The 13,733-nt window shown below is 47.9% G+C and overlaps 1 protein-coding gene across 1 annotated transcript in view; it reads right to left on the bottom strand.

The window, feature by feature from the left end:
• NSMAF (neutral sphingomyelinase activation associated factor) overlaps nucleotides 1–13,733 on the bottom strand; it is a 135,477-nt gene that overhangs the window by 55,270 nt on the left and 66,474 nt on the right. The window contains exon 16 of the mRNA XM_073583956.1: nucleotides 13,600–13,663. Within this exon, the coding sequence (XP_073440057.1) occupies nucleotides 13,600–13,663 (64 nt within the window). The remainder of the gene's footprint in view (nucleotides 1–13,599; nucleotides 13,664–13,733) is intronic.

Genomic DNA, 13,733 nt, shown 5'->3' with positions numbered 1-13,733 from the left:
TCCGGGGTTCTTTGCATCTATCGCCTCTCTCCTCAGTTCCGGGGTGATTGTGCCCGTTCCCGAATCAGAACGTTTCACAGGGTTTTATTCAAACCTGTTTGTGGTGCCGAAAAAAGGCGGGACCGTTCGCCCCATCTTGGACCTCAAGTTACTCAACAGGAGAGTCCGACTGCGTCATTTCCGAATGGAGTCTCTTCGGTCGGTAAACGCTTCCATGGAGACGCAGGAGTTCATGTGTTCAGTAGACATTCAAGATGCCCATCTACATGTTCCCATATTCTCCGGGCATCAGAAATTCCTGCGATTCGCCAGGAACATTACCAATTTGTTGCACTGCCGTTCGCTCTCGCCACCGCACCCAGAGTATTTACAAAGATCATGGCGGCGTTGATGGCCTTGTTGAGAATCAGGGGTCTCGTTCTTTTTCCGTACCTCGACGACATTCTGATCAAAGCTCCATCCTTTCATCAAGCTCCCCAAAGTCTTACCATTGTCCTAGACACCCTGTCCAATTTCGTGTGGCTCATCAACAAAAAGAAGTCCTGTCTTGTCCCGACACAAAACGTATTGTGTTTCTTGGCCTATTGTTCGACACTCGATCGAGGGTTTTTCTCCCTCAAGAGAAAATTGGCTCCCTGCAACGGGATGTACGATCGCTGCAGATCTTGAGACTTCCATCTCTCCGGACAACCATGAAAGTCCTGGGAAAGATGGTGGCGGCAACAGAGGCGGTTCCCTTTGCCCAATTTCACTCCAGACCTCTCCAACTCGCCATCCTATCCCGGAGGAACAGGTCTGTCCTTTCCCTGGATCGCCATTTCGTCTTTCAAACCGTGTCAAGCAGTCCCTCAATTGGTGGCTGACGTCTCCTCATCTCCCTAGGATGGTCATTACTCCCCATTCACTGGCAGATTGTGACAAAGGATGTCAGCCTCCTCGGCTGGGGGGCAGTGTTCCGCACTCACACTGTTCAGGGTCGTTGGTCAACTCAGGAGTCAGCCCTGCCAATCAACGTCCTCGAGATACGAGCGATTTGTCTTTCTCTCGTTCACTGGGAAAGACTTCTCAGGGGACTGCCTATCCGGATTCAGCCAGACAATGCCACGGTGGTGGCATATGTCAACCGCCAGGGGGGGACGCGGAGTGTCTCAGCCCTGGCAGAAGTGTCCAAGATTCTTCATTGGGCAGAGGATTCAGTCCCGGCAATATCCACGGTGCACATTCCCGGCGTGGACAATTGGGCAGCCGATTTTCTCAGCCGCGAGGGTCTCGCGGCGGGAGAGTGGTCCCTACGTCCGGAAGTATTTCTTCAGCTTTGCCATCATTGGGGAACCCCAGACGTAGATCTGCTAGCTTCTCGCCTCAACCGGAAAGTCCCACAGTTTGTATCCAGGGCTTGAGATCCTCTCGCAGTGGGCGCCGAGGCTCTGGCCATTCCTTGGTCGCAGTTCGAGCTCCCCTACCTGTTTCCTCCCCTGCCTCTTCTTCCCAGGCTGCTGAAGAAAATCAAGGCGGAAGGAATTTCAGTCATCCTCATCGCCCCGAATTGGCCCAGAAGGGCTTGGTTCGCGGACATAGTCAACCTTCTCGCGGACGGCCCCTGGAAACTTCCAGACAGGGCAGATCTGCTGTCTCAAGGTCCGATTTGCCACCCCAATTCTCAGCCGCTCAATTTAACGGCGTGGCTGTTGAGACCTAGGTTTTGAAACGATCAGGCTTTTCGGATCGAGTTATTCATACCATGATCCGGGCCAGGAAGCCATCGTCTTCCAAAATTTATTACCGTACTTGGAAAGCCTATTTCACTTGGTGCGAAGCCAACGACATTCCGCCCATGCGTTTCTCGCTCCCTTCTGTCCTGGCGTTTCTTCAGGCAGGGCTTGATGCAGGCCTTGCCCTCAGCTCTTTAAAAGGTCAAGTTTCGGCGCTGTCCATTTTATTCCAGAAGACCTTGGCCTCTTGTCCTCAGGTCAAAACCTTCCTTCAAGGAGTGGCTCATACGGCTCCTCCGTACCGAGCGCCCGTAGATCCTTGGGATCTTAACCTGGTTCTCGAGGTCCTTCAAGGTCCTCCCCTTTGAACCTCTCAGGGAGGTTTCCCAATCTCTCCTTTCATGGAAAGTAGCCTTCCTAGTAGCCATCACCTCCATTCGGCGTGTCGGAATTGGCAGCCCTCTCTTGCCGCTCTCCTTTCTTGGTACTCCACCAGGACAAGGTAGTTCTGCAGCCTCCGCCCTCTTTCCTTCCTAAAGTGGTGTCCACTTTCCACCTGAATGAGGATATTATTCTTCCGTCATTTTGTCCGGGTCCAACTCACCCTCGGGAGCGCGCCTTAAACAAGCTGGACTTGGTCAGGGCGATGAAGGTCTACCTAGCTAGGACGACTCCTTTGCGGAAGACAGACTCTCTCTTCATCATTCCAGATGGAGCGCGAAAAGGTCAGCCGGCCTCCAAAGCTACTATTGCTCGCTGTGTCAGATCGGCAATTTTGGAGGCCTACCGGGTCAAACATCGAGCGGCCCCTCTGGGAATTGGAACGCACTCTACCCGGGCAGTGGGTGCCTCCTGGGCGGTACGTCACAGAGCTTCCGCGCTGCAGCTTTGCAAAGCTGCAACCTGGTCATCAGTTCACACGTTTGTGAAATACTACAAAGTCCACACCTACGCTTCGGCGGACGCCAGCCTAGGTAGAAGGATCCTGCAGGCTGCGGTAGTGAGTCCGCTGGCCTGATGGAAGTTTGTTTTTCCCACCCCAGGGACTGCTTTGGGACGTCCCATGGTCTCTGTATCCCCCAATGAGGCGACAGAGAAAACAGGATTTTTGGGTTGCTTACCGTAAAATCTGTTTCTCGGAGCCTTCATTGGGGGACACAGCACCCGCCCATGTTCTACAACTCCTGTTATTATGTTTGTTGGTTGTTTACAGTTGAGTTGTCTGTTCTGTTTTCAATCTATTCTGTTACTTCTCCTACTGCTTTCTCACTAACTGAGGAATTTCCTGCCAGTCGGTGGGGTGTACACTGCGGAGGAGGAGCTAGCCTTTTTTGTGCATAGTGTCAGCCGCCTAGTGGCAGCAGCATACACCCATGGTCTCTGTGTCCCCCAATGAAGGCTCCGAGAAACAGATTTTACGGTAAGCAACCCAAAAATCCTGTTTTCCCGCAGAACGGAATTCCGGAATTCTCGCGGTACAAGAACATAGCCTTACACCAAAACATATCGTTTGGCATTGTTGCCAAAAAGTACGATTTTGGTTTCATCTGACCAGAGCACCTTCTTCCACATGTTTGTCGTGTCTCCCAGGTGGCTTGTTGCAGACTTTAAACAACACTTTTTATGGATATCTTTGAGAAATGGCTTTCTTCTTGGCACTCTTCCATAAAGGCCAGATTTGTGCAGTGTACGACTGATTGTTGTCCTATGGACAGACTGTCCCACCTCAGTTGTAGATCTCTGTAGTTCATCCAGAGTGATCATGGGCCTCTTGGCTGCATCTCCGATCAGTCTTCTCCTTGTTTGAGATGAAAGTTTAGAGGGACGGCCGGGTCTTGGTAGATTTGCAGTGGTATGATACACCTTCCATTTCAATATGATCGCTTGCACAGTGCTCCTTGGGATGTTTAAAGTTTTGGAAATCATTTTCTATCCAAATCCGGCTTTAAACTTCTCCACAACAGTATCACGGACCTGCCTGTTGTGTTCCTTGGTCTTCATGATGCTCTCTGTGCTTCAAACAGAACCCTGAGACTATCACAGAGCAGGCGCATTTATACGGAGACTTGATTACACACAGGTGGATTATATTTATCATTAGTCATTTAGGACAACATTGAATCATTCAGAGATCCACAATGAACTTCTTGAGTGAGTTTGCTGCACTGAAAGTAAAAGGGGCCGAATAATATTGCATGCCCCACTTTTCAGTTTTTGAATTTCCACAAAAATTTAAAATAACCAATAAATTTCGTTCTACTTCACAACTGTGTCCCACTTGTTGTTGATTTTCACCAAAAAAATGTACATTTGGTATCTTTAACCCCTTACCTACAATTGACGTAATATTCCGTCCATGTGACCCTGGACCTAATTACCATGGACGGAATATTACGTCACCGCGATCAGCGGCGCCCACGTAGTGAGCGCCGCTGACCGCGGCCGAGTGTCAGCTAATTATCATAGCTGACACCCGGCACAATGTGTCAGGGTCGGTCACGGACCGCCCCCGACACGTTAACCCCTTGTACACCGCGATCAAACACGATCGCAGTGTACCGGGGGTTAAAGGGAAGCATCGGCAGGGAGGGGGCTCCCTCCTTGCTTCCCTGAGCCCCCCACGGCAGCGCAATGTGCAGCGCTGCTGCAGGGGACTCCTTTCCTGCAGGTCCCCGCATCCAATATGGCGACGGGGACCAGCAGGAAGCTGGCTTCCTCAGTGCCTGCAAAGCGCAGGCATGAGGAAGCCTGTGCAGTGCCTGTGACAGATCGCTGATCTGTCACAGTGATCTGTGATGTGACAGATCAGCGATCTGTCACAGGACAGTTATGTCCCCCCTGGGACATTGTAATAAAGTAAAAAAAAAAAAAAAAGTGTAATCGCTAAATAAATTAAAAAAAAAAAAAAATATTCCCCAATAAATTCATTTTTTGGAAATAAAAAAAAAAAAAACAAAACAATAAAAGTACACATATTTGGTATCGCCGCGTCCGTAACGACCCGCCCTATAAAACTGTCCCAATAGTTAACCCCTTCAGCGAACCCCTTAAAAAATAAAGATAAAAAAAACCAAGCAAAAAAGTATTAAGTTACGTACCGGTATTGTTCGTAAGCCCATGATAGCACCACGAGAGAGGGGATCCGCCCTTTAGGAACAGGAAACCTACAGATACAAAAGGGCGGCACCTCTCCCACGCATCAGTTGGATTACAGAGCTTGAGAGGCTACCATGGTTAGTACACAGCATATAATATATACAACCTATCTACCCTATTTGCCAGAAATATTTTATACCATCTCCCACATACAGTAAACTGTGGACAATCTTCTAAAGGAGTGCACCCCTATATGTGAACAAGGGAGGGAACTAAGGGTGCTGTCATGGGCTTCCGAAAAATACCGTTACCGGTACGTAACTTAATACTTTATTCGGACTCCCATGACAGCACCACGAGAGAATTACAGAGATGTAAACTAACTTAGGGAGGGACTACAGCCTGCAGCACCCTTAGCCCAAAGGTGAGATCTGAGGAGGCACCCATGTCTAACCGGTAGTGGTTAAAAAAGGTGGAAGGAGATGACCAGGTGGCCGCCTTACATATCTGATCAATTGACACTCCAGATCTTTCTGCCCAAGATGATGCCATGGCACGAGTGGAATGCGCCCTCAGGTTCTGCGGAGCCGGACCTCCACCTGCTGTGTAGGCAAGAGAGATAGCCTCCCTAATCCACCTTGCTAATGTGCGTTTCGATACCCTACAACCTTTCCTGGGACCTTGGAAGGATAGGAATAATGCATTCTCCTTCTTCCAAGGATCCGTGGCTGCTAAATATTTAAATAAGCATCTCCTAATATCTAATGCCTGAAGTTTTTGCTCCTTAGGGTTGGTCGGATTAGGGAGGAAGGAAGGCAGAACTATCTCTTGTGTCCTGTGAAATTGTGATGCTACCTTGGGAAGGTATGCTGGATCTGGCCTTAGGATTACTCTATCCTGTAAGAACTCTGTGTAAGGGGGCAATCTGGAAAGTGCCTGTATGTCGCTCACTCTACGTGCGGATGTTATCGCTACTAGAAATGCTGCCTTAAGAGATATAATCTTTAATGAGGCAGAATCCAAAGGTTCAAATGGACTCTCTGTCATGGCTGTAAGGACTAAGTTTAAGTCCCAAGGAACACATCTGTCCTTGTGTATGGGTCTCGATCTAGCCGCTGCTTTGATGAACCTTGCTACCCAATAGTTATTGGCAATATCACATGCAAACAAGGCTCCTAAGGCTGAAACCTGTACTTTTAATGTACTTGTGGAGAGACCCAATTCGAGACCCCTCTGGAGAAACTCCAGAATATGTTTCGTGGGAATTCCGTCTCTGACATCAAACTGAAAGGTGGACAGGAATCGCTTCCAGGTCCTAGCATAAATGTTAGTGGTAGTCAGTTTTCTGCTTTTTAGGAGGGTATCAATTAAATTCTTGGAGAACCCTCTATCCTTTAATAGTGTCCTCTCAAACACCACGCCGTCAAATGGAGTCCCGCTGCTTGCGGGTGGCTGACTGGCCCCTGGTAGAGGAGATCCGGAAGGTTTGGCAGTACCCAGGGATCGCATACCGACATGGTCCTCAACCATGCGAACCAGGTCCTCCTGGGCCAAAAGGGGGCAATTAATATGACTCTTGCCCGATCTTCCCTGATCTTCCTCACTACCAGAGGTAGAAGATTTAATGGTGGGAAGGCGTATGCCAGAGAAAAGTTCCATCTTATCAGGAGGGCATCCACTGCCAGTGGATTTTCCCTGGGATTCAGAGAGCAGAACGATTTTTCTTTTCTGTTTTCTCTGGTGGCAAAGAGGTCTACCTCTAGCTGACCCCATCTGCTGACAATCTGGTGGTAAATATTCCTGTTCAAAGCCCATTCTCCTTGCTTTAGAGCCTTGCGGCTTAGAAAGTCTGCCTTCACGTTGTCTTTTCCTTTGATGTGGAGGGCTGTTAAAGATGGAAAACTTTCCTCTGCTATCTGAAGGAGACGTTCTGTTATCCGCATCAGGGCGTGGGAGCGGGTTCCACCTTGGTGGTTGACATATGCTACCGCTACCTGGTTGTCAGAGAGTATCCTCACGTGATGGCCCTGTAGGTACATAATGAGTTTTTTGACTGCCCGCTCTATCGCCAATAGCTCTCTCTGGTTGGATGAGATCTCAGCACCAGAATCCCAATGTCCCTGTACCACTATGTTCCCCATATGGGCCCCCCAACCGAAGGGACTAGCGTCTGTGGTTATAATACGGGTTATCTACGTTACCCAGGGCACCCCTGAGGCTAGGTTCTTGTCATCGGGCCACCATCTAAGCGACGTAACAGCAGAGGGGCTTAGCAACACTCGACCCTGTAAGGAGCCTTTCAAGGCCCTGCTATAACCCAGGACGTCCTTCTGAAGGGCTCTAGCATGGAATTGTGCCCACCTGACTGCTGGGATGCATGAGGTTAGAGAGCCTAACAGGGACATGGCCTGTCTGAGGGTCATAGAAGGATTATCAATCGCCCGAAGAACCTGCTGCTGTATCTTTTGCAATTTATCCAATGGTAATAGACACTGCTGAGTCTCTGAATTTAATAATAAGCCTAGAAACTTCTGTATCTTTAAGGGCTGGAGTCGGGATTTTTCGTAGTTTAATATCCACCCGAGGTTTTCTAACCTTGATTTAGCTCTATCTGGGATATACAATGGCCCACTGATTTCCCCACAATCAAAAAATCATCTAAATATGGAACAATTAAGATGTCCACTTCCTGTAAATGAGCCATAACCTCGGCCACTATTTTTGTAAATACCCGGGGCGCTGCTGAGAGACCAAAGGGAAGGGCTCTATACTGATAATGATGGACTGTGCAGTCTACTGAAACTGCCACTCTCAGGTACTGCTGGAAATCTGCATGGATAAGTACATGATAGTACGCATCTTTCAAATCTATGACTGCCATAAAACACCCTTTAAACAATATTTTTATTGTTGTATTGATGGACTCCATCTTAAAAGTACGATTAACCAAAAACTTATTAAAGAAACGTAGATTAATAATCGTCCTAAATGTCTTATCAGGTTTTTGGATCAGGAATAAGGGAGAGTAGAACCCTCTTCCTCTCTCAGAATCTGGAACCTCTATCAGGACGTTTTTCTGGCAAAGGCTTAAGACCTCCGCTTCTAAGGCTGCTTGTTCGAGGGGTGAAGATCTTAAAGGAGTTGCTTTAAAGGTATCCCGCGGGACCTGGGTAAACTCCAATCTAAGCCCGGTGGATATTACCTTGCGCACCCAGTCACTATTTGTAATCTGTAACCATGCCGGGAGGAAGGATGACAGTCTACCCCCCACGGGAATTACTAGTCATTGATTCTGTCTCTTTTGATCTCTCGACGAGCGTCTGAACATGTAGCCCGTACCTCTTCTCCTTCTATCTTCCCATCTGGGACGGTCTCTAATAGGCGAAGAATTGCGCCTTCTCCCCTGACCGAATCTCCTACCAAATGGACATCGGTAGGACGCAGACCAGAGATTTGGGAATTTTTTCTTGTTGTCCCCAGCTTTCTCAAGCAGATCGTCCAGGGCTGCGCCGAACAAATATTCACCCTCACACGGAATAGCACAAAGCTTCTCCCTGGAATGAATGTCCCCTTGCCAGCACTTCAGCCACAGGGCTCTACGAGCCGCATTAGAAAGACCTGCTGCCCTGGTGGCCATTCTTCCTGCATCCGCTGAGGCATCTGCTAAGAATGCTGCTCCCTCTTGGATTGTTGGTAGGGCCCCAAGAATTGTTTGCCTCGATGTACCCTGTTTTAATTGTGACTCCAACTGGTCCAACCAGACCATCATGGACCTGGCCGTGCATGTTGATGCCACTGCTGGTCTTAAGGACCCGGCAACCATTTCCCAGGTATTCTTAAGGAAGGCATCTGCCCTCCTGTCTAGGGGATCTTTAAGGGATCCCATGTCCTCAAAGGGTAGCGAGGATCTTTTCGATGCCTTCGCAATGGCTGCATCTAATTTGGGGGCCTTGTCCCAAGTATTCACTGCCGGATCGTCGAAGGGATATCTGCGTTTGAGGGCTGGTGGTAGCGACCCTCTCTTATCCGGTTGTTTCCACTCTCTGTGGATCAGATCCTGGATTTTCTGATTTAATGGGAAGACTCTACGCTTCCTCTGTTCCAGGCCCCCGAACATGACATCCTGCATGGATAACTGGGGCTTAGGCTCCTCTACTTCCATTGTCCCTCTGACTGCTTTGACCAGCTTGTCTACTCGGCCAAGTGGCAGACAAAACCGCCCCGATCCCTCTTCTCCTGAGGAGGACGAGGGAGATGAAGCCTGGGAGTCTCTACTTCTCCTCCATTCTGCCGAGGAATCGGACTCCACCGGGACCTCACCCCTTAGACTTTCCGGCTGAGACAAAGACTTTAGGGTTTCCTTAATTTCTGCCCTGACTATGTCCCTTAAACTCGCCGCTACCGCGGGCGACTCTTCCGCCTCTGTCTGCTGAATACAGGGGGGGCACAATTTTTTTGGGCATGAGTCAGGTAATGGGCATGCACAGAGTGCGCATTCCCTGTGTTTAGTTTTACTTGTAGCCTTCTTCCCCTAGAATAAAACACAGAAGGGGGGGTCCCGTCACTGAGTTAACTTTCACGAAGATCACTTACCAGTGCCACAATCAAGTACCGGAGAATGAGGGGGATTCTTCTCAGTCGATGCTCCTGTCTGCCTAGAGGAGCTTTTATGACTGGATTGGTCACTTCGTCCCGCACGTTCCTTATTGTCACGGGACTCTTTCTTTTTCTGCTTGACCTGCCGAAGGTCATCCAGGGGCGGCAGAGATGCTTGTCGCTGCTGCCGACGTTGCTGCTGCCGCTGCTGCTGCTCCTGATCGCTCTCCATTACTGCTCGCAATAATGAGGCCAAGGCAAGGCACCCTGCCAGGGTCCTGCCTATATACCCCTCCTCCGGACAGCAGTATTCCTGCCGCGCCCCTCCCCCCTTAATAGGGCTCCCTTCCCCAGCTGACGCCGCACCCGGCCGGAGAGCCGACGCTTACCGGCGTTTTCGATGGGCGCCGCCATCTTGGTTTCCTCGCGCCTGCGCAGTGGCGCCGCTGACCCGGAAGCGCATCCTCTGCCCACCCCCTGACGTCACCGCGACCCCCGATGTGACCGGAAGTCACGCGGGACGCCCGGGCACTCCGGAATGTAGCGCTCCCCGGCCTCAGCACCCCGCAGCCGCGCCGGCCCCCGATACCACCGCACTTGCGCCGCTGGAGCCGGGAGCCCCCCGGGGGGGCATACTCACCGGCGGCGGCCTTACCCTGGAGACGGACCTCCTCCGGACGCCGCTCCCTGCTGCTTACGCCACCGCCGTGGCGTCCTCCAGGAGTTCCGCACCAGGCCGAGGTAGGAGACCCCCCTCGCTACCTGTATCGGCCGGCCGGCCTGGGATCTGGTTTCTCTGTAGGATCCCGTCCCCTCAGGAACAGGAAACCAACTGATGCGTGGGAGAGGTGCCGCCCTTTTGTATCTGAAGGTTTCCTGTTCCTAAAGGGCGGATCCCCTATCTCGTGGTGCTGTCATGGGAGTCCGAATAAATAATGATTTATTATCATACCGCCGAACAAAAGGTGCAATAACGCGCGATCAAAAAGACGCATATAAATATCCATGGTACCGCTGAAAACGTCATCTTGTCCCGCAAAAAACGAGCTGCCATACAGCATCATCAGCGAAAAAATAAAAAAAAGTTATAGCTCACAGAATAAAGTGATGCAAAAATAATTATTTTTTATATAAAATTGTTTTCATTGCATAAAAGCGCCAAAACATAAAAAAACTACCTAAATGAGGTATCGCTGTAACCGTACTGACCCAAAAGAATAAAACCGCCTTATAAATTTTACAGCACCCGGAACGGCGTAAACGCACCACCCAAAAGAAATTCATGAAACGCTTGTTTTTGTAAATTCTGCGTCCCAAAAAACAAAATAAAAAGCGATCAAAAAATGCCACATGCCCGAACATACCAATAAAAGCGTCAACTCGTCCCGCAAAAAATAAGACCTCACATGACTCGGTGGGTCAAAATATGGAAAAATTATAGCTCTCAATATGTGATGATGCAAAAACTATTTTTACAATAAAAAGCGTCTTTTAGCGTGAGACAGCCGCCAAACATAAAAACCGCCATAAATAGTAAATCAAACCCCCCCGTTATCACCCCCTTAGTTAGGGAAAAATAATAAAATTTAAAAAATGTATTTATTTCCATTTTCGGGCTAGGGCTAGGGTTAGGGCTAGGGTTAGGGCTAGGGTTAGAATTGGGGGTTTCCACTATTTGCGCACATCAGGTGCTCTCCAAACGCAACATGGCATCTGATCTCAATTCCAGCCAATTCTGCGTTGAAAAAGTCAAATGGTGCTCCTTCCCTTCCAAGCTCTGCCATGCACCCAAACAGTGTTTTACCCCCTCATGTGGGGTATCAGCCTACTCAGGACAATTTGCAAAACAACTTTTGGGGTCCTATTTCTCCTTTTGCCCTTAGGAAAATAAAAATTTGGGGGCAAAAATATCATTTTTGTGGAAAAAAAAATATTTTTTTTATTTTCACGCCTGGGCGTTATAAACTTCTGTGAAGCCCTTGGAGGTTCAAAGTGCTCACCACACATCTAGATAAGTTCCTTGGGGGGTCTAGTTTCCAAAATGGTGTCATTTGTGGGGGGTTTCCACTGTTTTGGTACATCAGGGGTTTTCCAATCGCGACATGATGTCCGATCTCAATTCCAGCCAAAAACGTCAAATGGCGCTGCTTCCCTTCCGAGCTCTGCCATGCGCCCAAATAGTGGTTTACCCCAACATGTGGGGTATCAGCGTACTCAGGACAAATTGCACAATAACTTTTAGGGTCCTGTTACCCTTGGGAAAATAAAAATTGGGGTGAAAAGATCACTTTTGTGGAAAAAATATGATTTTTTAATTGTACCGCTGTACGTTATAAACTTCTGTAAAGCCCTTGTGGGTTCAAAGTTCTCACCACATATCTAGATAAGTTCCTTGGGGGGGGGGGTCTAGTTTCCAAAATGGGGTCACTTGTAGGGGGTTTCCACTGTTTAGGTACATCAGGGACTCTCCAAACGTGACATGGCGTCCGATCTGAATTCCAGCCAATTTTGCACTGAAAAAGTCAAACGGCGCTCCTTCCATTCTGAGCTCTGCCATGCGCCGAAACAGTGGTTCCCCCCCACATATCAGGTATCAACGTACTCAGGACAAATTGCACAATAACTTTTGCAGTCCAATTTCTCCTGTTACCCTTGGTAAAATAAAGAAAATTGAACCTGAAGTATTTTTTTTGTGAAAAAAAGTTACATGTTCATTTTTTTTTTTAAATATTCAAAAAAATTCCCGTGACGCACCTAAAGGGTTAATAAACTTCTTGAATGTGGTTTTGAGCACCTTAAGGGGTGCAGTCTTTAGAATGGTGTCACTTTTGGGTATTTTCTATCATAAAGACCCCTCAAAGTGGCTTCAAATGTGATTTGGTCCTAAAAATAAAATGGTGTTGTAAAAATGAGAAATCGCTGGTCAACTTTTAACCCTTATAACTTCCTAACAAAAAAAAAAATTTTGGTTCCAAAATTGTGCTGATGTGAAGTAAACATGTGGGAAATGTTAGTTATCAAGTTTTTTGTCAAGTTGGAAAATTGCGAAATTTTCAAAATTTTTGCCAAATTTCCGTTTTTCTCACAAATAAACGCAAGTTATTTGAATGAAATTTTACCACTAACATGAAGTACAATATGTCATGAGAAAACAATGTCAGAATCACTGGGATCCATGGAAGCGTTTCAGAGTTATTACCTCATAAAGGGACAGTGGTCAGAATTGGAAAAATTGGCCCGGGAGTTTACGTGCAAACCACCCTTGGTAGTGAAGGGGTTAAGTTTGAAGCATGATGTGTGGGAAAAGGTTGAAGAGTTCCAGGGGGCCGATTACTTTCTCAAGGCACCGTAGCTTTCATAACTTGAATATCTGACCCAAACAGTTGAATTACATGTGATGTCTGTGTCTGCAGAGGGAACGTGCTAAACGCCTCATTCACAAGTCAGTACTTATTATCAGGATTTGGATGCCAAAACCAGGAATGGCACAAACAGAAAAACTATAATTGAAAGATGTTGACACATGTTCTGCCTTTTGGGAAGTTCTGATTGCAGCAGGCCAGGTATGGATTAAAGAAGATGGTACTCTCCTGTGGTCACTACATTTTCACGGGCATACGGTAAAGCTGGCGACACTTATTAAATGGCTGTCGATTAAATGATGCTTTAGCCGATCGTTCGGTTGACAGCCATCTCAGACAACACCCATGGGGTGCCCATCTGTTCTCAATGAAAAAGCAGACGACTGACATGTTGGCCGGCAGCTTATCTCAGAGAACAATGTGATCAGCAGTCCAGTCTGAATTTGTCGGCCAAACCAGTCAATATCGGTGGGTTCTGCCAACATTAGTCTAAAGTGTATGGGGCCATACCAGTGGAGAGGGTAAGAAAAAGCACTTGCTGACTAATGTGAACCTGCAGTCATACAGACAAGTGACCGATGACTGGGCTGCAGTTCTTCTGTATTTTTTTTTTTTACCTGGGTGACAACTTTCTGTTGCATTAAGAAAAAAGCTCAAACTGTACTGCACATGACGTTCTACAAGCACTATGTAGTGTTTTCACTGATGGTATATTATTTCAAGAACAAAACTACAGTTGAAGAGGACATATAATATTCATCAAATCAGAGATACTAATCCTAGAACATTTCTAGAAAGGACCAAACTCGACTGAGCCACAGCACAGCACTAACCTGTTGAACATTCTATCGGCATGGTCAAACTTTCCATTTTGGATGCAAAGCATATGCTCTGGTGCTGTAAGAGAAAAGACCATCATAAATACTAATATTGACAAATGGAACCACAGTAACATGGCCATTTAATG

The sequence above is a fragment of the Dendrobates tinctorius genome, unplaced genomic scaffold (assembly GCF_039654945.1).
Source record: "Dendrobates tinctorius isolate UK_male_01 unplaced genomic scaffold, ASM3965494v1 ptg000082l, whole genome shotgun sequence".
NCBI lineage: Eukaryota > Metazoa > Chordata > Amphibia > Anura > Dendrobatidae > Dendrobates > Dendrobates tinctorius.
Note: the sequence above shows the minus strand (reverse complement) of the source record. Positions and strands in the feature narration are given on the sequence as shown.